General features: G+C 44.7%; 1 protein-coding gene across 1 annotated transcript in view; it reads left to right on the top strand.

Annotated features, from left to right (window-relative positions):
- The window catches only part of CLSTN2 (calsyntenin 2), a 1,504,973-nt gene that overhangs the window by 1,430,798 nt on the left and 47,939 nt on the right, over positions 1-26,236 (top strand). Inside the window, exons 12-14 of the mRNA XM_073674635.1 lie at positions 8,273-8,493; positions 23,616-23,780; positions 24,036-24,181. Coding sequence (XP_073530736.1) covers positions 8,273-8,493; positions 23,616-23,780; positions 24,036-24,181 — 532 coding nt within the window. The remainder of the gene's footprint in view (positions 1-8,272; positions 8,494-23,615; positions 23,781-24,035; positions 24,182-26,236) is intronic.

The following is a 26,236-nucleotide window of genomic DNA, read 5'->3' as shown; positions in this document are numbered from 1 at the left end:
TTAAGTTTGGTCTCAGAATTTTTTTTTTTTTAAAAAAGCACAGGGATGTACTCCATCCTTGTTTTCCTGAGACAAAACAATCCCCGACCACCACCGAAGAAGCATCAACCTCGACCAAAAAAGGCTTGGTCTCATCAGGCTGCATAAGGATAGGGGCAGAACTGAACCTCTCCTTGAGATACACAAAAGCCTCAATGGCCTCTGTAGTCCACTGAACCGTATTCGCACCTTTCCTGGTGAGATTGGTCAGCGGCTTAACAATTATAGAAAAATTCTTAATGAATTTTCTGTAATAATTGGCGAAACCCAAAAATCTCTGTATCGATTTCAAACCCATAGGCCTAGGCCATTCCTGCACCGCCTGAACCTTCACCGGGTCCATCTCAAAGCCCTTGCTGGAGATAATGTAGCCCAGAAAACTAATTCTCTGCACAGCGAACTCACATTTCACCAGCTTAGCAAAAAGTGAATTGTCACTTAACAACTGCAATACCTCACGTATGCTTTGCCAATGAGACTCCAGATCCGGCGAATAAATCAAAATGTCATCCATATACACCACCACATTCTTACCGATCAATGGTCTTAGGATGTCATCAATAAGGTTCAGAAAAAAACTGGTGCATTGGTAAGACCAAAAGGCATAACCAGATTCTCAAAATGACCCACCGGAGTGTTAAAAGCAGTTTTCCATTCATCACCTTCCTTCATTCGTAACAAATTGTATGCCCCCCGGAGTTCAATTTTAGAGAACCACTTGGCCCCCACTAACTGACTGAACAAGTCAGGAATTAATGGCAGTGGGTAGGAATTGCGTACGGTAATTTTATTAATTTTGCGAAAGTCCAGACATAGACGTAAACCGCCGTCCTTTTTTTTTACAAAAAAAAATCCAACAGCCACAGGAGACTTAGAAGGTCTAATGTGACCGACGGCCAAGCTTGTCTGTATGTATTCCTCCAAGGCCTTTCTCTCAGGGATAGTCAGATTAAATAAGCGACTCCTCCAGGGACAAACTCAATGGTGCAATCATAGTCCCTATGTGGAGGCAAAACTTGCGACTCCTCCTCAGCAAAAACCTTCCAAAAATCCTGAATAGGTACAGGTAATTCCCCTCTTTCCACAGCAGCAATGCGACCATTACAACATTTATCATGACACTTAGGACTCCAAGACTTAATTTCATGGGTAGACCAGTCCAGTACAGGATTGTGCAATTTTAACCAAGGTAACCCCAAAACCATTGGAGAAGGCAAATTATTTAATACCGCCAAATCCAAATTCTCTTGGTGAATACCATTAATGGTGAGGGGAAATTCAAAAACCTTGTGAGTAATACATTTCAAAGGAGAGCCATCAACAGCAACACAGAAATAGGAGATGACAAAAGTTTGGATTCTAATTTAAATTTTTCCAAAAATCCCTTATCAATCACATTGAGTGTAGAACCACAATCCACAAATACCCGAAATTCAATCAACTCCTCCTGAAATGAGGTGCTCCCAGAAAGAAATACTCCCTTTGAGTTTAAACACGCTATACGGGCATAACTGACCTTTTTTTTTCTTTGTTCAAACGAAGCACACAGTTCTTAATAAAGTGGTCAGATTTACCGCAATAAAAACATAATCCCTTAGCAAACCTGCGGTCTTTTTCCTGAGAATGGGGTGACATCGCCCCAATCTCCATCGGTTCTCCACCTTCCGAGCAGACCCTCTGAAAACTAGGAGCTGCCATAGCAGTAGATTTCTCTTCATTAATCCTAGCACGCAGTCTCTTGTCCACACGTATAGCTAATTGCATTGCCTCCTGCAAGGTTCCAGGTGTTGGGAAGGCAATCGGCAGATCCTTAACCCTTTCACCTAGACCAGCAAGAAACAGACATTTTAATGCCGAGTCATTCCATTCCACTTCGGCCAACCATCTTCTGAAGTATGTACAATAATTTTCCACATCGCCTGATCCCTGCTTCAAACGTCTTAATTCAGTTTCAGCAGATGAGACTCGGTCAGGATCGTCATACAACAACCCCATAGCAGAAAAAAAAATCTTCCACTGATCTAAAACACGGATCATTAAGTTGGAGAGAAAAGGCCCATCCCTGTGGTTCTTTGCGCAAAAGGGACATTATAAACCCAATGCACTGTGATTCATTCCCAGAGGATCTGGGTTTTAAACAAAAATATAATAAACAAGCGTTTTTAAAGGTAAAAAAAAATCTTGCTGTTTACCATAAAAAAGATCTGGCAGTCCTACCTTCGGTTCCACAAAATGTGCTCCAGGACAGCTACTCACGTGTTGCTGGAGCTCGGCCACCTCCAAAGACAGTCCCTGTAGGCGATGAGCCAACTCCTGAACCGACACCATGCTGATATCTGGATTTCTTTCCTTAGAGTGTTTTATTTTTGTTTTGGGCTGGACTTACTGTTATGAACTGCTACAAGCACTAAGGAAAGATAGGAAAACTATCCCTTCAATAGGACTAAGCTGATTCCCTACGATGCAGCGGGGGACCTGTTCCTTGTGAACAGACCCGCCTAAGTCCTCGGCTAGTCTGAACGCAGATCTATAGATATAAGGGAGGGGTCCCTACATGAACTAAGGACTGGGATATAGATGGACACCTCCTATCAGAAACTGTAGGGAGCAAAGACAAACAAACAAAAAGTACTAGTGGTCCAAGGACCAAGCAAACTACAGAGTTAGGTACAAGGCTAGCTTAAGAGTAAAAGAAAAGTCCAGCAAGGCCAGAAGGGCGGAGCTGGAATAAATAAGCAGAAAGTCATGTGACCAACAAAATAGAAAAAGAACTAACAGGAGGGTTCTAACAGTGACCTCTTCCGCTAGCGTGTTCAGATGGGAATTTTTTTAACAGTTCTGCAGCAAGAGCCTTCTGGTACTGCCCCATTTTTGTACACCTCTCCACCTCAGGAATAAGAGAGTGAAAGTTATCCTTGTAGCGGGGGTCTAAAAGTGTCACCAACCAGTGATGACTGTCACCCAACATTTTGACAACGCGAGGGTCACGGTTAAGGCAGCGTAACATAAAGTCAGCCATGCGTGCCAGACTGGTAACGGGCAAGACTTCCCTGTCCTCACCAAGATGACGACTGACCATGTTCTCCTCCTCCTCCTCCTCTTCTCCCTTCTCCCCTCTGTCCTCTGGCCACCCACGCTGAACCGACGGTATGACAGTTGTACAGGTACTACCGTCTACAGCGCATGATACCAGCTCATGTTCTTCCTCCTCCTCCTCCTCCTCCTCTCCCTCATTGTCCCCCAATGCACATTGGGATGAGATGAGGCTGGGCTGTGTGTAATCTCCTCATACTCTGGCTGCAATGCCTCCTCTTTAATTCTCTGCAGAGAGCATTGCAAAAGACAGACAAGTGGGATGCTGATGCTAATGATGGCATCATCGCCACTCACCATCTTGGTATAATCCTCAAAGTTTGTCAGGATGCTACATATGTCAGACATCCAGGTCCACTCCTGAGGTCTTAAGTGTGGAGTCTGACCTGAATATTGACGGCCTTGTTGCAGCTGGTACTCCACAACTGCTCTCTTCTGCTCACAAATCCTTTGCAACATGTGGAGGGTAGAGTTCCAATGTGTGGTGACATCACACACCAGTCAGTGTGCCGGAAGCCGCAAACGCTGCTGCAACACAGCAAGTGCGGCGGAAGCAGTAGCCGACTTGCGAAAATGAGCTGACAGTCGGCGTACTTTCACAAGCAGATCTGGCAACTTGTGGTACGATTTAAGAAACCACTGAACCACGAGGTTAATCACATGAGCCAGACATGGTACGCGTGTGATACGCCACCAGGTTACGGCCATTGTCGCACACGACCATGCCTGGATGTAAGTTCAGCGGTCTCAGCCACAGATTTGCCTGCTCTTTCACAGCTTTCCACAACTTACAAGCAGTGTGAGGTTTGTCACCTAAGCTTATGAATTTCAGCACAGCCTGTTGCCGCATGGCTGAGGCAGTACTGCAGTGCTTCCAGCTTGTAACTGATGTGGTGATATCTGAGATGGAGGCTGAACATGAGGAGGAGGAGGATGATGCACAGGAGCTGTACACTGTGGGGGCAACTCTGACTGACATAGGGCCCGCAGTCCTCGTTGTGGGGAGGATGTGTTCCGTCCTAAGGTCCAAGTGGGTCCCGGCTTCCACTATGTTTACCCAGTGTGCCGTCAGGGAGATGTACCGTCCCTGGCCACAAGCACTTGTCCACATGTCTGTTGTCAGGTGGACTCTCCCAGTAACTGCGTTGAGGGCACGGCTGATGTTTTGGGACACGTGCTTGTGTAGTGCGGGGATGGCACACCGGGCAAAATAGTGTCGGCTGGGGACCAAGTAACGAGGGACGGCCACCGCCATAAGGTTGCGGAAGGATTCCGTCTCCACCAGTCTAAAAGGCAGCATTTCCAACGCAAGCAGTCATGAAATGTGTGAATTTAGGACTGTGGCCTGTGGGGTGTTGGCTGCAAATTTGCGCTTTCATTCAAAGGTCTGGGATATGGACAATTGAACGCTGCGGTTGAACGTGGACATGGACATTGATGCTGTTTCTTAAGAAACTGCAATAACAAGTGAAGACTGAGAGAAGGGGGCATCTTTGCATGCAGTATGGACAGGGGATTGCCTTGCACGCACAACAGGGGGTTCTCTTACACGCACAACAGCAGAAGAAGCAGTGGTGACACCCGCTGACACTGGTCTTGGACCCTGGGGTTCGCCCCACACAGTCGGGTGCATTGCTGACATGTGCCTGATCATGCTGGTGGTGTTCAGGCTGGTAGTTTTGTCACCCCTGCTGATGCTGGCCTGACGGGTGGTACAAATGGCCTTTTTGGGGTTATCAGCAGAGTCTTTAAAAAAATTCCTGACTCTGGAAGACCTACCAGCTGTACTAGCAAAGTCTCTCATGTTGGTGTTACGGGCAACTGTTTCCCGCCTTCTGTCTGTGGCCCCCACACTGCTTCTTCCTGCCTGTTTGGGTACTCTGCTTCCCGCCCCATGTGTGCTGCTGACCTTCCTCTGTGTGTCCTCCTGCCACGTTGGGTCAGTTACTAGATCATCCACCACCTCCTCCTCTTCCCCTTCCGCACCACGGTCCTCCTCCTCACTTCGTGGCAATTGTGTCTTGTCATCGTCAACCTCTTGTGACAAATTGCCAGCGTCGACTTCCTGTGGCCGTGGCTGTTCAAATATTTGGCTATCGCTACATGGGATCTCCTCTTCCACCACTTCAAGCGGAGCAGGCGAGGGGCCCAAATATTGAAATGGACCAGTGAACAGCTCTTCAGAGTGTCCAACTGTGGGATCAGTTGCTGTCTGGCGAAACTCTGGATGGTGGGAGGAAGGAGCTTCAGGGAGAGGAGGAGTATGCGGTCGAGACTCACGGCTACTAACACTTGACCGTGTGGAAGACAGACCGGAGGTGGTGGTGCCCAGGTGACTAGAAGTATTATCTGCTTTCCAATTAATAACCTGTTCACACTGATCAGTTTGCAATAGTGGTGTTGTTGTGTGCTTCCCTAGTAATTCGGTCAAGAACTGGGAGCGAGAAGATGTGGCTGTTGGTTGTGGCAAATTTTCACCTTGGCCACGGCCGCATCCTCTGCACGCACCATCACCAGAACGTCCAGTTCCACGTCCCTTGCCACGCGCCTTGCCCATTGTAAATGATGTAAAATAGCTTACACTCACACTATCAATGGCAAAAGGGTAATGAAAAAGAGATTAGAACCATGGAAGAGGAAAACCACAGTTCTATTTCTCTGGCCTGCACCAGAATCTTTTAAACAGATATATTTGTGTCTGAACAGTCAGCGAGACACTCAAACTGTTTTTTTTTATGTAAAAAAGGCAAAAAGGAGGATAACACCCAGATTTGAACCGTGGAAGAGGAAAACCACAGTTCTAATTTCCTGGCGTATACCAGACTTTTTTTAAATAGATATATTTGTGTCTGAACCGTGGAACTGCAAAACCACAGTTCTAGTTATCTGGCCCAATTTGAGCAGCGGCAGCACACAGGACTGTAATGCAGTGTTTGTTGGTATAACCACAGCATCTCCTATACCGCCTGCCTGCCTGATATCTGGGATGGATATTAGTCCTAAGAAAGACTGTTTGTTTGATTTTGCAGGCTTTAGAGACCCTACACTACCTATTTCGCAGTATAAATTTCTCCCTAGCTCAGCAGCATTCTCCCTACACTGTGTGATCCGGAGCGACTGTGTCCAAGATGGCAGCGCCCGGTTTTAAATACTCGAGGTGACTCTGTGCGGCCAGCCAATCACTGTAATGCCACAGCCATGTTGGTTGTGGGCATTACAGTGATTGGCTGGCCGCACAGCGTCACCTCAAGTATTTAAAACCGGGCTGGTAATCCCTGCATGTTCATTGGCTCTGTAAAGAGCGCCAAACATGCAGGGCGGAGACCCGAGCTCCCGCCCGAGTAACCTGGAAATGCTCGGTGCTCGCCCAACATCCTGATTAGTGAGATGCTCGGGCGACACTAATCACTAACTTTTACTATATATAAAATGAAATAGAGTAATTTGCTCAGAACACATTATAAGGTCACTTTTTGCTTATGTTTTCTCAGCATTTTCACTACACCCATGTATCCTTTTTATAAATGGAAGAATTTCATTTCCTGACTTAATGTTTATGTTAATATTTACATTTCTAAATGTGAATCTGAATGCATTAAAAATGAAATGTTCACCACTTAACTTCATGCTGCTTTTAGGTTTAACATTCTGTGCTGAAAAAGTGTTTAATTTTTCTTTTTATGGGTTTGACAAATTCCTACATACACTTATTGGAGAATTTTTCATATGTATATTTTCCACAGATTTTTATGTGAATTTCATGTTACATTAAATTTTTAGAGAAATTTAACACTAGAGCTATAGTTCTCTTCTTCTCTGAGGAGGCAATTTGTATATTTAATTTCCCAGAGGAGCATTGCAAGGCTTAAAAGTCTCTTCACATTGGCATGTCAGGCTTGGCATGTCACTCTCCACAAGGAAAAACGCTACCCCTTGGATCCTGGTCAGATGCCTCTCACCTAGCCAAACCAAATCTCACACTTTAAAACCCGAAACACCGTGTCTGCAAATTGACATTCTGTTTTGGCTTTTATCCTAATTTATTTGGCAAGGCTTGTTAACGGGTCGATGTTGACTTTTTGGTTTGATACTTCCAATAGATGACACTAGAGTTCTAGTCCTCTTCCTCTCTGAAGAGGCAATTTGTATATTTAATTTCCCAGAGGAGCATTGCAAGGCTTAAAAGTCTCCTCACATTGGCATGCCAGGCTTAGCATGTCACTGTCCACAAGGGGAAACGTTACCCCTTGGATCCCTAGATTAATTTATAAAAGTTGTAAGATTGTCAAGAGGCAGGTACCTGGCATTTCAATTGTGTTTATTTTTTATATGAGATTTTTTTTAAATGTGGCACTAGATATTACAAAATATCTCCAGTGTTGGAAACAGTGGAAAATCCATTCTAGACATTAGTCTTACATCTAAACTTGCATGAAATTTATCAAACATCTTGTGAAACTTTGTCAAATTTGGCACAAATAACGCCAACGCAGCCAGAAGCAAAAGTGACTCCAAAAATTCCCCTTGATAAATTTTCCCCGTATCGTTCAGCAGTACTGTATACAGAAGGGTTTCTCGTTTTGCTGGTATGACCTACTTTTCAAGACTTATGAAGAAAATTGGCATATAATTTTTGACCTTCTTAGATTATAAAAATCTAAAGAATCTACAATATAAAATTGTGTTAAAGGGTGGACTTTTATTTAAGGACCTCTTTGTTAAGTGTAGTTTTATTTTATTTTTTTACCGTTTTAACTGTTAATAATATGTTTTTATATTTACATGTTTCCCTTTACATACAGATAAAGCCATTTTAGTGTAGTTTGTAATAGTGATAGCAGCCTAAACTACTGCAAGTTACTCCCATATATCCTGGAAAATCCTTATAAACTGTAGATGTCAAAGAGAATATTGTTTTGCATGAGGGCCTATGACTTATTTCACAGCTTTTAATTGCATATGTTAGAACTGAAACTTTTGTGCATAAGCCAGGAGTATTCCCTGAGGTGGCACTGAATGTCCTGTCTGAAAATGATGAGAGAAGAGTTTTAGTTTTATGGATTGGCAATATACAACTTATTTATGTAATATTTGCTGCCCCCTGCAATATCCTTTATCAACTTATTTTTCTGTTTTCCAGATGCTTCGGTGAAGATGTCTGCATAACCATTCCAGACATAGAGGCATATGTTGTCATTCTCCAGGCTAATGAACCTAAGATCACAGTCACTGGAATGGATCACTTTGCTCGTCCTGCATCTGAGTTTGAAAATCCAAATGGTGTGATTTTATTTCCAGATATTAAGATTATTAGCACAGTCACCAAAATAGAAAAAAGGTTGGAAAAGAGCTCTGGGAAAAGTAAGTTTTATTCTTTATATAGCCCTGCGTACCTTGTTAGTTAAAACATACAGTAGTCATTCTGCCATCTGTTTCATGGAACAGAAAAAAGAATATCCAATAGAAACTAATAAACATATGTTTCTTTACAAAGTAATTTAAATTTGCATGAATAAAATACATGATAAAACGTACATAAAAGGAAAATGGCAACACAGAAAGCTATACCACAAGTTAAGCCCAAAGTAGTAATGTCCTGCTAATAACATTAACTGCAGCTATTTGCAAAATATATCTCTAAAGCTGTGGTCCTCAACCTTTCTGACCTTGAGAGACAAATTTAGCTCTGAGAGAGGGTCGCGTGCCACATTCAGCTCTGAGAGAGGGCCACGAGCTTCATTCAGCTCTGAGAGAGGGTCACGAGCCTCATTCAGCTCAGAGAGAGGGTCACGAGCCGCATTCAGCTCTGAGAGAGGGTCGCAAGCCGCATTCAGCTCTGAGAAAGGGTCACGAGCCACATTCAACTCTGAGAGAGGGTCACGAGCCGCATTCAGCTCTGAGAGAGGGTCGCAAGCCGCATTCAGCTCTGAGAAAGGGTCACGAGCCACATTCAACTCTGAGAGAGGGTCAAGAGCCACATTCAACTCTGAGAGGGGTCGCAAGCTACATTCAGCTCTGAAAGAGGGTCGTGAGCCACATTCAGCTCTGAGAGAGGGTCGCAAGCTACATTGATCTCTGACAGAGGGTCGTGAGCCTCGTTAAGCTCTGAGAGAGGGTCGCAAGCCACATTCATAGAATCATAGAATCATAGAATCATAGAATGGTAGAGTTGGAAGGGACCTCCTGGGTCATCTGGTCCAACCCCCTGCTCAAAGCAGGATTCACTAGATCATCTCAGACAGATGTCTGTCCAGCCTCTGTTTGAAGACGTCCATTGAAGGGGAACTCACCACCTCTCGTGGCAGCCTGTTCCACTCATTAATCACCCTAACTGTCAAAAAAGTTTTTTCTAATATCTAATCTGTGTCTCCTCCCATTTAGTTTCATCCCATTGCTTCTAGTCTTTCCTTGTGCAAATGAGAATAAAGATGATCCTTCTACAATGTGACAGCCCTTGACATATTTGTAGACAGCTATTAAGTCTCCTCTCAGTCTTCTTTTTTGCAAGCTAAACATTCCCAAATCCTGCAACCGTTCCTCATAGGACATGGTTTGCAGACCAGTCACCATTCTGGTCGCTCTTCTCTGAACTTGCTCCAGTTTGTCTATGTCTTTTTTAAAATGTGGTGCCCAAAACTGTACACAGTATTCCAGATGAGGTCTGACCAAAGAGGAGTAAAGGCCGATAATGACTTCACGTGATCTAGACTGTATGCTTCTGTTAATACATCCCAGAATTGTATTTGCCTTTTTTGCTGCTGCATCACACTGTTGACTCATGTTCAGTCTATGATCTATTAGTATACCTAAGTCTTTTTCACATGTACTGTTGCTTAGCTCTATTCCTCCCATTCTGTATATGCTTTTTTCATTTTTATTGCCCAGATGTAGTACTTTGCATTTTTCCCTGTTAAAAACCATTCTGTTGGTTGCTGCCCACTGCTCCAGTTTATTTAGGTCTTTTTGAATCCTCTCTCTCTCTTCTCTAGTATTAGCTATCCCTCCTAGCTTTGTGTCATCAGCAAATTTAATCAGCTTGCCCTCAATTCCTTCATCTAAATCATTGATAAAGATGTTGAACAATACAGGTCCCAGGACGGAGCCCTGTGGTACCCCACTTGAGACATTCATCCAGCTGGATGTGAAGCCATTTACAACCACCCTTTGAGTCCGATCACTAAGCCAGTTATGAATCCACCTAACAGTTGCCTGGTCCATTGCATACTTGGTCATTTTTTCAATAAGGATGGTGTGAGATACTTTGTCAAATGCTTTGCTGAAGTCAAGATATACTATATCTACAGCATTTCCCTGATCCACCCAGTCAGTGATTCTGTCATAGAAGGAAATTAAGTTAGTCTGACATGACTTGTTAGTTACAAACCCATGCTGACTCTGGTTAATCACTTCATTCTTATCCATGTACTTACATACATGTTGTTTAATAATTTGTTCAAAGATCTTTCCTGGTATAGAAGTCAGACTCACCGGCCTATAGTTCCCTGGGTCCACCTTCTTCCCCTTTTTGAAGATAGGAACAACATTTGCTCTTCTCCAGTCTTCTGGGACTTCTCCTGTTCTCCAAGAATTTTCAAAGATTATGGAGAGTGGTTCTAAAATTTCTTCTACGATCTCCTTCAGTACTCTGGGGTGTAATTCATCTGGACCTGGAGACTTGAACTCATTTATGCTAGCTAAATATTCCCTCACAATCTTTCGGTTTACAGATAACTTGGATTCCTCTATTCCTTTAAAAGGACAGTGAAGATCAGTTGATGTTACATTTTCTTTCTGAGAGAAAACAGATGCAAAATAGGAATTAAAAAGTTCGGCCTTCTCAACATCCTCTCTTACCATTTCTCCATTTTCATCCTGTAAAAATCCTATAGCATCTTTGACTTTTCTTTTACTTTTGACATACCCCCAAAATCCTTTTTTATTGCTTTTGACATCTCTTGCAAGCCTTAATTCATTGTCAGCTTTAGCTAACCTGATACGTGCCCTGCAGGATCTGCAGACTGCATTATAATCTTCTTTAGATATGCCTCCCTCTTTCCATTTAATAAACATTTCTTTCTTTCTTTTTAGCATGTGTTTAAGTTCTGTGTTCATCCATCCTGGTTTCCTTAAATGCTTCCCATTCTTCCTACTTTTCGGGATTGTTAACGATTGTGCTTTGAGAATCTCATTTTTAAAAATTTCCCATCCTTCCTGGACATTTTTGTCCTTAAGGACATCCAGACATTGGATCCCTCCTATTCTCTTTCTGAGTCTCTTAAAATCTGCCTTTCTAAAATCTAACCTTGAAGTTTGAGTCTTCACATGTCTTCCTCCTCTAGTTATCCAAAATTCTATAATAGCATGATCGCTGCCTCCTAGGGTCCCAGCCACCTTTACCTCCTCAACCATTTCCTCCCTGTTTATAAGGATTAGATCCAAAGTAGCAGATCCCATTGTTTTCTCCCCTACCTTTTGGAAGATAAAGTTGTCAGCAAGAGAGGATAAGAATTTGCTTGACCTGTTAGTTTTACTTGAGAGAGATTCCCAACAAATGTCTGGATAGTTGAAATCTCCCATGACCACTACGTCATATTTTTTGGAGAACTTGGTCATTTGATACAGCTCTGAGAGAGGGTTGTGAGCAACATCCAGCTCTTGGAGAGGGTCGTGAGCCACATCCAGCTCTTAGAGAGGGTCGTGAGCCACATTCAGCTCTGACAGAGGGTTGATAGCCACGTTAAGCTTGAGAGGGTCGCGAGCTACATCCAGCTCCAAACCCCCCTCACAGGTGGGGCAATCAAAGCCCCCATTATAGGTATAATGATAACCATAGCTTTTCCACAGAAATCACCCCAAATCAGTGTACCAAGATCCAGGGGTTCCCACAATACCCCCATTCAGTATTCTCCCATCAGGCACTCCCAAAACACTGTCGCATCCAGCTTCAAGCACCTCCTCTGACAGGTAGTATCATCTTGTTTCCAGCGTACCATATTTAAATCAGCTCTAAACCACTAAGACCAGTATATATGCAGCCAGATCTGCTCTTCTGTGCAGAGCTACTCACAAATCTCACCGTTTTGAGATGTGCTCTTCATACCTGTTTGTTAGACCTGGAGCTAATGCACCAAGCTGGTAGACAAATAGCTTATGGGGTGACAGATTGAATTAATTTCCATATGATTGGCCATTCTATAACAAGTCCATTAGTTTGTCAAAGGAGTGCCAAATTGCACCTAGTACCATGCAAGAAATCATGAAAATGGCAAGTGGCTAATTGCAAAAGTTCAATCGGACAGGAACAGCTTTCTGTGTTGACATTTTCCTTTTGTCTATATTTAATAAATGCTTATTCTTAACTAGTGTTGAGCGAACATGCTCGACACTGCTCGGTACTCGCCCGAGCATCACGCTACTCGGGATGTTCGGCGAGCACCGAGCGTTTCCGGGTTACTCGGGCGGGAGCTGGGGTCTCCGCCCTGCATGATTGGCGCTCTTTACAGAGCCAATGAACATGCAGGGATTGCCAGCCAGTCACTGTAATACCGAAGCCATGTTGTTTGTGGGCATTACAGTGATTGGCTGGCCGCACAGCGTCACCTCGAGTATTTAAAACCGGGCGCCGCCATCTTGGACACAGTCGCTCCAGATCAGACAGTATAGGGACAGCAATGCTGATTTAGGGAGAGATATATCCTGCAAAATAGTTAGTGTAGGGTCTTTAAAGGCTGCCAGATCAAACAAACAGTCCTTCTCAGGACTAATATCCATCCCAGGTATATCAGGCAGGCAGGCAGGCAGGCTGTAAAGGAGACGCAGTGGTTATACCAGCAAACGCTGCATTACAGTCCTGTGTGCTGCTCCTGTTGCTGAAATTGCTGGACTTAGATCCAGGTCCCGGGGGCCAGGAAAAATCCTTTTTTTTATCTAAATCCTCTTTTTTTTTCCTCCTTCACAATGTACAAATACCCATCTTATTAACCTTTTGGTGCTCCCCCACCCCCCCCAAAAAAAAAGTGTGCCTCTGATTTTTCAGACACAAATATATCTGTTGAAAATAGTCTGGTGTAGGCCAGAGAAATAGAAGTGTGGTTTTGCAGTTCTATGGGCCATTTGTATTTAAAAAAATCAGTTTGAGTGTGTCGCTCACAGTTCAGCCGCAAATATATATATATTTTAAAAAGCCTGGTATACACCAGTAAATTATTACTGTGGTTTTGATGTTCCACGGTAAAACATCTCTATTATCCTGTTTTTGGCATTTTTTGCTGTATAAAAATAATAATAGTGTCTCCCTGATTTTTCAGACACAAATATATCTGTTGAAAATAGTCTGGTGTAGGCCAGAGAGACAGAAGTGTTCTTTTGCTGTTCCACGGTAAAAAATCTCTATTATCCTGCTTTTTGCATTTTTTGCTGTAAAAAAAAAAAATAGTGTCTCCCTGATTTTTCAGACACAAATATATCTGTTGAAAATAATCTGGTGTAGGCCCAAGAAATACAAGTGTGGTTTTGCAGTTCCACGGTACAAACCTCAGTATTATCCACTTTTGGGCCATTTGTATCTAAAAAAAACAGTTTGAGTGTGTCGCTCACTGTTCAGCCGCCAATATATATATATTTTAAAAAGCCTGGTATACAACAGTAAATTATTACTGTGGTTTTGCTGTTCCACGGTAAAAAATCTCTATTATTCAGGTTTTGGTAGTTTTTTCCGTAAAGAAAAACAGTAGTGTCTCCTGACTGTTGTGACACAAAAATATATCTGTTGAAAATAGTCTTGTGTAGGCCCGACATCCCAGTGTGGTTTCGCAGTTCCACGGGTCAAATCGCTGTACTATCCAGTTTTGGGCCTTTGGTATCTAAAAAAAAAGCAGTTTGAGGGTGTCGCTCACTGTTCAGCCGCAAATATCTCTATTTAAAAAAGTGTGGTATACCCCAGTAAACAATAACTGTGTTTTTCCTCTTCCACGGTACTAATCTACTCTTTATTACCCTTTTTCCATTGATAGTGCAAGTGTAAGCTATTTTACTTAATTTACAATGGGCAAGGCGCGTGGCAAGGGACGTGGAAGTGGACGTCCTGGTGATGGTTCGTGCAGAGGACGGGGCCGTGGCCAAGGTGAAAATGTGTCACAACCAACAGCCACATCTTCTCGCTCCCACTTCTTGACCGAATTACTAGGGAAGCACAGAACAACACCAGTATTGAGAACTGATCAGTGTGAACAGGTTATTAATTGGATAGCAGACAATACTTCCAGTTACCTGGGCACCACCACCTCCGGTCTGTCTTCCTCACGGTCAAGTGTTAGTAGCCGTGAGTCTCGACCGCATACTCCTCCTCACCCTGATGCTCCTTCCTCCCACCATGTCGAGTGTCGTCAGACAGCAAGTGATCCCACACTTGGACACTCTAAAGAGCTGTTCACTGGTCCATTTCCATATTTGGGCCCCTCGCCTGATACGCTTGAAGTGGTGGAAGAGGAGATCCCATGTTGCGATGCCCAAATATTTGAACAGCCACGGCCACAGGAAGTCGACGTTGGCAATCTGTCACAAGAGGTGGACGATGACGAGACACAATTGCCAGGAAGTGAGGAGGAGGATCGTGGTGCGCAAGTGGAAGAGGAGGAGGTGGTGGATGATCTAGTAACTGACCCAACGTGGAAGGAGGACATGCAGAGTGAGGCCAGCAGCAGACAGGGGGAGGGAGGCAGAGTACCCCAACAGGCAGGAAGAAGCAGTGTGGTGGCCACAGACAGAAGGCAGGCAACCGTTCCCCGTAACACCAACACGAGGGATGTTGCCAGTACAAGCGGTAGGTCTTCCAGAGTCTGGAATTTTTTTAAAGACTCTGCTGATAACCTCAAAAAGGCCATATGTTCCACCTGCCATGCCAGCATCAGCAGGGGTGACAAACTACCAGCCTGACCACCACCAGCATGATCATGCACATGGCAGCAAAGCACCCGACTTTGTGGGGCGAAACCCAGGGTCCACGACCAGTGTCAGCGGGTGTCACCACTGCTTCTTCCACTGTTGTGCGTGCAATAGAACCCCCTGTTGTGTGTGCAAGGCAATCCCCTGTCCATACTGCATGTAAAGATGCCCCCTCCTCTCAGTCTTCACTTGTTATGGCAGTTTCTCAAGAAACAGCATCAACGTCCACGTCCACGTCACACTGCAGCGTTCAATTGTCCATATCCCAGACCTTTGAACGAAAGCGGAAATTCGCAGCTAACGCCCCACAGGCCACAGTCCTAAATTCGCACATTTCACGACTGCTGGCATTGGAAATGCTGCCTTTTAGGCTGGTGGAGACGGAATCCTTCCGCAATCTTATGGCGGTGGCCGTCCCTCGGTACTCGGTCCCCAGCCGACACTATTTTGCCCGGTGTGCCATCCCCGCACTACACAAGCACGTGTCCCAAAGCATCTGCCGTGCCTTCAACAAAGCAGTTACTGGGAGAGTCCACCTGACAACGGACAAGTGCTTGTGGCCAGGGACGGTACATCTCTCTGACGGCACACTGTGTAAACATAGTGGAAGCCGGGACCCAGTCGGACCTTGGGACGGAACACATCCTCCCCACACCGAGGATTGCCGGCCCTATGTCAGTCAGAGTTGCCCCCACAGTGTACAGCTCCAGCGCATCATCCTCCTCCTCCTCCTCATGTTCAGCCTCCATCTCAGATATCACCACATCAGTTACAAGCTGGAAGCATTGCAGTACTGCCTCCGTCAAGAGGCAACAGGCTGTGCTGAAACTCATAAGCTTATTTGATAAACCTCACACTGCTTATGAGTTGTGGACAGCTGTGAAAGAGCAGGCAGATCTGTGGCTGAGACCGCTGAACCTACATCCCGGCATGGTCGTGTGTGACAATGGCCGTAACCTGGTGGCGGCTCTGAGGCGAGGTGAGATCACACACGTACCATGCCTGGCTCATGTGCTTAACCTCGTGGTTCAGCGGTTTCTTAAATCGTACCCCGAGTTGCCAGATCTTCTCGTGAAAGTACGCCGCCTGTCAGCTCATTTTCGCAAGTCGGCTACAGCTTCTGCCGCCCTTGCTGTGTTGCAGCAGCATTTGCAGCTTCCGGCACACCGACTGGTGTGTGATGTCCCCACACATTGGAACTCTACCCTCCACATGTTACAAAGGATTTGTGAGCAGAAGAGAGCAGTTGTGGAGTACCAGCTGCAACAAGGCCGTCGATATTCAGGTCAGACTCCACACATAAGACCTCAGGAGTGGAACTGGATGTCTGACTTATGTACCATCCTGACAAACTTTGAGGAGGCCACCAAGATGGTGAGTGGCGATGACGCCATCATTAGTGTCAGCATCCCACTTGTCTGTCTTTTGCAACGCTCTCTGCAGAGAATTAAAGAGGAAGCATTGCAGCCAGAGTATGATGAGATGGATCAAGAAGCCGTAGCGGGCGATTACACACAGCCCAGCCTCATCTCATCCCAACGTGCATTGGGGGACAATGAGGGAGAGGAGGAGGAGAAGGAGGAAGAACAGGAGCTGCTATCATGCGTTGTAGACGGTAGTACCTGTACAAGTGTCATACCGTCGGTTCAGCGTGGGTGGCCTGAGGACAGGGGGGAGGAGGAAGAGGAGGAGGAGGAGGAGGAGAGCATGGTCAGTCGTCATCTTGGTGAGGACACAGAAATCTTGCCCGTTACCAGTCTGGCACGCATGGCTGACTTTATATTACGCTGCCTTAACCGTGACCCTCGCGTTGTCAAAATGTTGGGTGACAGTCATTACTGGTTGGTGACACTTGTAGACCCCCGCTACAAGGAGAACTTTCACTCTCTTATTCCTGAGGTGGAGAGGTCTACAAAAATGGGGCAATACCAGAAGGCCCTTGCTGCAGAACTCTTAAAAAAATTCCCATCTGAACACGCTAGCGGCAGAGGTCACAGTTCGTTGCCCAACCAAGGCGTACAGGCGAGAGAGATGCAACTCCAATCCAGCAGAGGCAGGGGAACACTGTCAATGTTATGGGACAGTTTTCTGACACCCGCCCAGCTTACAGGCCTTGAGGCGCGGGGTACTCTCACAAGGAGTGGAAAGTTTCAAAAGATGGTGAGGGAGTACCTTGCCGATCGTACCAGCGTCCTCCGTGATTCCTCTGCGCCTTTTAATTATTGGGTATCCAAGCTGGACACTTGGAATGAACTCGCTCTGTACGCCTTGGAGTCCTGGCCTGCCCTGCCGCTAGCGTGTTATCGGAGCGTGTTTTTAGTGCCGCTGGGGGAATTATAACTGATAAGCGCACTCGCCTGTCAACTGACAATGCTGACAAGCTGACCCTTATCAAAATGAACAAGGGCTGGATTGGGCCAGACTTCTCATCACCACCAAATGACAGCAGAGTAACATAAAGTCAAATTCACTGTGTTATTTCGGGAGGTGTATTCACATGCACCGCTTCACACCCACACATTGGTATACGCTTCCTCGTTTCTGCTGTTTAATCTTCTTCTCCTTATCCTCAGCCTCCACCACCACTATACCACCAGGGTGCCAGCATTGCAAGTTCCTCTGTCCTAATTTTTGGCAGCTTTTGCTGGGAAAGCATAAGCAAATACCATGGGACACCCACTCCCCAATAATGAGACTTATGTTTGTAATATGCTGTACTGCATGGCTCTTGTAAGGGGCATTGCAAGTTGCTCCGTCCTAATTTTTGGCAGCTTTTGCTGGGAAAGCATAAGCAAATACTATGGGAGACCCACTCCACAATAATGGGACTTATGTTTGTAATATGCTGTACTGCATGGCTCTTGTAAGGGGCATTGCAAGTTGCTCCATCCTAATTTTTGGCAGCTTTTGCTGGGAAAGCATAAGCAAATACTATGGGAGACCCACTCCCCAATAATGGGACTTATGTTTGTAATATGCTGTACTGCATGGCTCTTGTAAGGGGCATTGCAAGTTGCTCCGTCCTAATTTTTGGCAGCTTTTGCTTGCAAGGCATAAGCAAATACTATGGGACACCCACTCCCCAATAATGGGACTTATGTTTGTAATATGCTGTACTGTATGGCTCTTGTAAGGGGCATTGCAAGTTGCTCCGTCCTAATTTTTGGCAGCTTTTGCTGGGAAAGCATAAGCAAATACCATGGGACACCCACTCCCCAATAATGAGACTTATGTTCTTAATATGCTGTACTGCATGGCTCTTGTAAGGGGCATTGCAAGTTGCTCCGTCCTAATTTTTGGCAGATTTTGCTGGGAAAGCATAAGCAAATACTATGGGAGACCCACTCCCCAATAATGGGACTTATGTTTGTAATATGCTGTACTGCATGGCTCTTGTAAGGGGCATTGCAAGTTGCTCCGTCCTAATTTTTGGCAGATTTTGCTGGGAAAGCATAAGCAAATACTATGGGACACCCACTCCCCAATAATGGGACTTATGTTTGTAATATGCTGTACTGCATGTGACGCGCCCCCTGGGCCGTGTGTACACGTGTGTGGGATACCCGATGCCGGGTCTCTGGGGTCTGTAGTCTCCGTGGCGGTGACCCGGTCCCGTGGCTAAGGCTGGTCAAACCAGTGGCAGTCTTTCTTAGGTTTTGAGGTTAATTGTCTGACTGCGCCACCCGTGGATTGCGGTCAGGGAGTACCACCTCTGCGAGGCAGACCGCTGAGGCTGGTGTTGTGTGCGCAGCATAGAATGGGATAACTCACCTCGGGAGGAGTATAGCCTCAGGGCAGTGAGTGTGGATGATGGGGGTGATGGTGCACGAGCGCAGCAGGAACGACTTAGAGTCTTTGCAGTGCAGTTCAGGGTTTTACTTATGATTATAAGGTAGACCCTCCCGGGAGTACTGGCTAGCATAAGAGGCCTGGTCAGTCTGTGAGCAAGCAGGAGTTCCCCTGGCCAGGTGGAGTTGTAGGCCTCCCCGTCTGTCTGCACACTTCCTGGCTACCTTGCTGTAAGCGGGTAGAAGTAGCCCACGTCCCTGAGTGTACCGTGTAGTACTCACCCGTATGGCTGGTGACTTGGGTCCTTCTGTTAGCCTCCGCTCCACGACGGCGGTGCTGGTCCCTTGCTTGTGACTGAGCCTCCGGGCTTCTATGGCCAGAGGACCTGAAATCCCCTGCCGGCTGGTATCTGCTGCTGGATATATAAGTCCTCACAGCTTCGGACTCCTGTGTCTGGTTCCTATTGTCTTCTGCCAGGGCGAGCTCTGCTCAGCTTCCAGCCCCTGGTCTTTAGCTCCTAGCTCCTACAGAGCTCCTTGCTGTTACTTTCCCTTGCTCTCACTCTGACTCTGACTGTTCTCTGACTCACTCAACCCCGCCCCAGATCCAGTTTATAAGGGCAGAATTCTCCCCTCCCAGGACTGGGGCAGGAGGATGTTGCATGTTTAAGGGATCCTGACCAGGAAACCTCCCACTTGCTCTCTGACGCAATATCTCTATTACTGTGGTGACCAGACCCCTGGGGTGCCACACATGGCTCTTGTAAGGGGCATTGCAGTTCCTCATAATTTTTGGAAAGCCTTCCATTCACTGCTTAGGCCAACAGTGCACGGGAGACCCAGTTGCTATAAATCGAAAAAAAGGTTTAGTTAACGCCCTCTGACCTTCATGTCATTTCCAAGGGGCATTGGAGTGGCTCGAAATTTTTGGTAGGCATTGCACTCACTGTATGCCCTATAACTGTGTAGCCGAACCGCTCCTTTTGTTACAGAAACATATCCTACAAGACATGTCTGGTTGACTGGCCTGATATTGATGTGAATGGTCATTGTTCCTCCTGCTCTTTCTCCTTTGCCACCACCTCATCCATCATTTATCACCTGAAGCTTTGTTTTAACGGGAGTCATAGAACTGGGATAGTAGCAGGAAAACATCCAGCAATCCTCGGAGGAGGTAGGATATGCGCCAAAACGCGGACCACCTCAGGCCTAGCCGCTACTACATACATGCGCTTGCATTCCAAGAAAACAAAGCAGATTCTAACTTCTATCATCATCATCATCATGCTCCTCACCTAGGCACTCTCAACTCCCCTGATGGAGAAGCCAGGGCCCACCGGAGGAGTCTGGTTCTCTGGTGGGCTCGTCCAATGCTGCCCTAAAGCAGGCCAGGCTAAGAAAAGTGTGGGGGAAGATGACAGGAGAAATCAGGGCGGCTGGGGACCGAGTATGGACACCTGGCCGCCACCTGGCGGCTGGGGACCGAGCGTGGACACATGGAGTATGGATACCTCGCTGCCGAAGCGGCCATGAGGTAGGCGTCAGTTTCGGCCTCCTCCAAACTAAAAGGCCCCATTTCAAGTGAAAGCTAGCAGTATGGTATTGCAGCCTGCGGGTGGGTGGGTGGTTGGCTGCATATTTTCGCTTGCATTGCAAGGAATGGGGGAGGTACAATTGAACACTGCCCTGGGACAAGGACTTGCACGGGGATAGTTGCAAGTCTGCATCTTCTGATGCGGCAAGGATCACTTCTGATGGGCACACTTTTAGACAGTGACCTGGGGGTCAGAGATGCTTCCAGGGGTCTTCCCCATGCTGATCCCTTGTCTTTTCAGCACTGTATGCATGTGTCACACAGCACATGGCCAGATAAGGTTGTAAAATGTTAAAATGACATTTCCCGGTGAATGCATTTGTCACGGTTGAAAGCAATACAAAAGTGCAAAAACGCATGAAAAATGCTACTTGTGAACATAGCCCAAGGTGTGGAGGAGTATTTTTGTTTTTGGTTATTTATTTTACCTTATACACAAGTCTTTACCCTGGAAAGGATGTTCCTTAACCCCTTTCCGACCTGGTCAGTAATAGTACGCACCAGGTCGGGAAGGCCGGTTCAGCGGGGGCTCCGGCGGTGAGCCCACACTGAAGCGAGCACATTTCAGCTGATTATTGGAATCGCAATCCACCCGCGGCTGTTAACATGTTAAATCTCTGACAGTGGCATTTAACTCGCGCTTCCAGGAGTCCTAAGCCCCGCCCATCAGTGACCCGTCACGTGATCGCGGGTCACCAATGGGTGGGCATGACAACTCAGGGTCTGCAGCAGACGCCTGTGGTTGTCATGTCTCAATTGCTATGAGCGCCACCTAGTGGTCAGCGCTCATAGCAAGTGAGCATTTCTTCTGCATACAAGCGATCTGCTCATCGCTTGTATGCAGTAGAAGCAATCAGACAACTGCTGCTTCTAGTCTCCTCTGGAGACTATAGAAGCAAGCAGAAAGTGTAAAAAAAAAGTATTTAAAAAATTAAAAAAAATAAAAAATATATAAAAGTTTAAGTCACCCCCCTTTCGCCCCATTCAAAATAAAATGTATATATATAAAAAAAAAAACACATACACATATTTGGTATCGCCGCGTTCAGAATCGCCCGATCTATCAATATAAAAGAAGAATTAATACAATCAGTAAACGGCGTAACGAGAAAAAAAATTTAAACCCCAGAATTAAGTTTTTTTGGTCGCTACAACTTTGCAATAAAATGCAATAACGGGCGATCAAAACATCGGATCTACCCCAAAATGGTATCAATAAAAACGTCTGCCCGGCACGCAAAAAATAAGCCCTCACCTGGCCCCAGATCCCAAAAAATGGAGAAGCTAAGGGTCTCGGAAAATGGCGTAATTTTTTTTGGTTTTTTTAGCAAGCTTTGGATTTTTTTTTCAACACTTAAATAAAAAAGAACCTATACATGTTTGGTGTCTATGAACTCGTAACGACCTGGAAAATAATAATGGCAGGTCAGTTTTAGCAATCTGTGAACGTGGTAAAAAAAGGACCCAAAAAACAACTGTGGAATTGCATTTTTTTTGCAGTTTCACTGCACTTGAAATTTTTTTCCCATTTTCCAGCACACTATATGGTAAAACCAGTGATGGTGTTTAAAAGTACAACTCGTCCCGCAAAAAATAAGCCCTCACATGGCCATATTGAACGAAAATTAAAAAAGTTCTGGCTCTGGGAAGAAGGGGAGCAAAAAAGGAAAACACAAAAACAGAAAGACCCATGGTCGTTAAGGGGTTAACATATTTCACAGGAAAGCAGTTTCACTTTCGTTTTTGAACGTTTTATTGTGAGCCTGCAAAAGTGGCTTAATACCTCTGACCACGTTGTTGACAGCAGTGACCTGGGGGTCAGAAATGCTTCCAGGGGCGATCCCCATGCTGTCCCCATGTCATTTGAGCACTGTCACTATCGTTTTGGGCACTTTTTAGGCTTTCTACAGACTGCCGGGGGAGCCGCCGCAAAAATGCTCGGGTCTCCCATAGACTAACATTGGGCTCGTTGCTCGGGTCGAGCACCCGAGTATCACAGTGAGCTCGGCCCGAGCTTCGAGCACCCGAGCATTTTAGTGCTCGCTCAACACTATTCTTAACACTCGGCCTGTACACACCTGATATTTTGTAGGTTTTTGCTAATTTACTGTGAGGGCTTGTTCTATTATGTTGCTCAAATATAGGTATTTAGGGAGAAAATTAGGTTTTATTCTCCATGCGACTGCACACTTCCAGTCATTGGGGTGGTGCAGGGAGCAATTACAGTCACCACTCGTTATTCTATGGTCGAGTTGTAATCAGTCCCCTGCAATTTAACTGGCAGCCTTCTCTGCAACATATGTGTTGGTGTAGTGATTATAGCGCACTCACTGTGTAGGGAGAGGTATCTGTAACTGCTTCCTTCACGACCTCAATGATTGGAAGAGCATTACGGCAGTGAAATTACAACTTCATCTTCTCCCTGTAGCTACTGCTCCAGTAATCCGGCAAAATAGGATTTAAATGCTACTTACCTTCAGCTTATGCCTACATCTGCAGGTAAATAGCATTTCTTGAGATGCTCCTTACTGCATATAGCAATCCATATTAAAGCCATGCAAACTTTTCCATCACTAGAAGTAAGGTAGCAAAGTTGTATAGTGGTTACCTTGGTTCTTTTATTAATGTTTCATTTTTTCGGCCACATCAAGACTCTATTTTTTATGGACCTATAAGATGGCCTTAATGGAGTCTCTGTTTGTTCAAGAGGATCCATGTACATGAGACAGAAAAAATTCTATGTATGCTCATCCAACTCCATATGCACTGATGTATTCTCCATTAGAAGTATTGCTTCTAATCTACATGCTTAGGCGAAATACAGCCTCTGTGTACTGCCATAGAGGATCCATGACACTGTGCATGAAGCCTAAGTAGAACAATTTACCGTGAAAACTCTTCAAGATAATTAATTTATTTGAAATGGCGATTCTCTCAAAAAAGCATACATACTGTACATTGGAACTGAAATAATCTCGAAAGAAAGATTACAATTGGACTTGTCAAAATAGTGGTCTTCTGTAGATGTACAATGCAACATCTACATGGAATTTGTATTTTTATAAAAGATCCATTGCGTGCTAAGTAACATTCCAAATTTGTATTTTTGTTATTTCCTTATGCAACTAACAAGTAATTTGCTGTGTTTTTATCTTCAGGTGCAGTGGTAATGACAGAAACTTTACATCACTTGGATTTTTGTGATATTTTGATCACTGGTGATGAACTGAACACTAAACAGGAATGTTTGGAGCTAGACCACAGTGCCTTGCAAGGAAAACATCTCGATGCCACCAACTCGACTAAAGGCTATTCCATCTATGGTATGTATTGATGATAATATGCCTATTGTCTTATTTTCAGATGGAAACAGACTTCTATAACATATAAAATGTTTCTGTAAAGAGTGGCAGCCATTAATGTCTTAACATGTGTTACATAGTGTTGGAACATGGATATCCAGGCAGATCAAATACCCTGTATTTGTTGTAACTTTAATCATGAATCTTTGTATATTACAATATTCCTATTTTTGGCCATGCTACGACCCTTTAATCAACTTGTTATAAACTTTTCAGGTATAGACACAATGAAAAACTATGAAGAGGTTTTACGTCAAGTTCGCTATCGTCATTGGGATTCTGCTTCTATCTTTGGTCGAAAATTTAAAGTCAAGTGTTCAGAATTAAATGGGCGCTACACAAGCAATGATTTCAATCTTGAGGTATGACTGTTTATAGATTGTGTATACACTTTTCTGTCCACAACACCATGACCTTTTAATTATTTGGCCACTGTGTAAGCATCAAAAGGATCAGGGTCCACACAGCCCATCCACCGAATACATACATCAAAAATGAATGATTATGAAGACAATTCATCAAACTGCAAAATTTGTGAGAAGGAAAAAAGTGGCACTTACCATCTCTTAATATGTCCTTTTATTCAAAAAAAAAAGGTTAAAAGAGAGTGGCAGGAATGAATACAATACGATGTGAACGACGGCCATTTTGCGCTACACTGAACTTCAGCGGGTCCGGAATGGAACCCAATGAAGGACCAGTTGAAGTGCAGTTTAGTGCAAAATGGACGTCATCCACATTATGTTTCATTCATTTCTGCAGCTATGTTTCAATTTTTTTTTTAAAAGAAGAACATTTTAAGAGATGGTGAGTGCAACGTTTTTCCTTCACACAAATTTCACATTTTGACTGTTTCGTGGCACCCTGTTGATTAGAAGTTTTCTCCCATTGAATATAGCAGGGAAATGAAGGCATGCACATGGTGCCGGATCTTCTCACCTGAATCTTCCAATTCATAAAACTGTTTTCTCCAGAATTCTGCTGTAAAACAGCTTGAAATGGTGTGAAGTTTTTGTTCAACTCAAGATTTGCAGCAATATTTGAACCTTTTGCGATTTGTATACTAGTTCTAGTCAGCTTCACCCACTCTTTTAAAAGTGGATGGAGCTTCACTGGTAGTGCACATGGCCAAGTGCATCCAACAAATTCATCATAATTTACAACACAAGCGGCAGCTGATTTTGTTAAGAGACGTACATCTTAATGAATTCAGCACATCTTACTCCAGCTCCTGTTCATATAATATTTGGGGAAAGAAGAATCACCAGTTGAATTTCAATGTCCAAACCATTTATATTCCCACAAGAAAAGACACCACCACAGGTGACTGTCAGTGGCTTTCTATCCTCTATCCATTGAAAACACATACATCCTCAGCCCAAATTATGTGTATGGATGATTGGGAGAGGTAGCTATCGGCTGAATGAACTTTTGGCTGGAAGTTTTTTGAAGTGCATGAGCACCTTAATGCTACTCTGACGTTAGAGTGAAAGGGTCAATCATTTGAAAATGGTTCAATCCACTTGTAAGCCAGTAAGATAAAGATTGCATTAAAGTGGACCTGTTATTTTGTTGAAATATAATAAAAATGCATATTGTTATATGGCACATTAACGGATATTCTGCCATTTTTTAGACAACTGTTTTTATCCTCCCTCACAGCTGCTTGTTCTTCTGGCAGTACTATTTGCATATCTGTTGAAAGCAGGGGACATGTACTGTACTGGAAGATGCCGTGGTCCTGTATGACAGTGTGGCAAATCATAATGGGCGGAGCCGATTTTTTGGCACCAACAAGTCGGAACACCGAACACGAATTTGAAATGCCAAACAAATTCGCTCAACGCTAGTCCCGACTTCCTTTCCTTTAATTCTCACACTGCACAGCTTGAATTTGCTTACATACTATAATAAACAATTTGGAATGTAAAGTACAGATGGGGGAGAGATAGCAGACAAGAGTTAAGAGGATAGCAGATAAGAGTAAATGTCTATAAAAAGCAAGGAAGCAAGTCAAAATAAACTGGAGACAGGAAAGTCATGTGGCAGATATATCAATGTGTGGAGGTGGAGAGCAAGATAACAAAAAGTGCTGATATGAGTTTACTAGCAGGAAAGAGAAATGAAAGAGACTCACTGAGGAAAAGCAGACTCAAGCATGTTAAAAAGTCCAGCATTATTGTGTGCTCTGCTGAGCTGTCTGCAGAAAGGAAGTGGTTACACACTGTTAAGGGGACGGTTGCAAACAACTTTATTAAATAATGGTAAGCAACCGAACCCGGGGTCCGCGATGCAGCCTAGAGGACTGCGGCCAAACACCTTCCGAGTAAGAAGGTAAAACAACCAACTAATGTATAAATCCCTCCAGTGTTACTTCACACCGGGACGGGAAAAGGGATACGCACTATCTCCGTTAA

Source organism: Phyllobates terribilis, unplaced genomic scaffold (assembly GCF_046119375.1).
Source record: "Phyllobates terribilis strain yellow unplaced genomic scaffold, ASM4611937v1 Scaffold_3__8_contigs__length_932513732, whole genome shotgun sequence".
Lineage (NCBI taxonomy): Eukaryota > Metazoa > Chordata > Amphibia > Anura > Dendrobatidae > Phyllobates > Phyllobates terribilis.
This window is presented reverse-complemented; position numbering and strand designations above follow the sequence as displayed.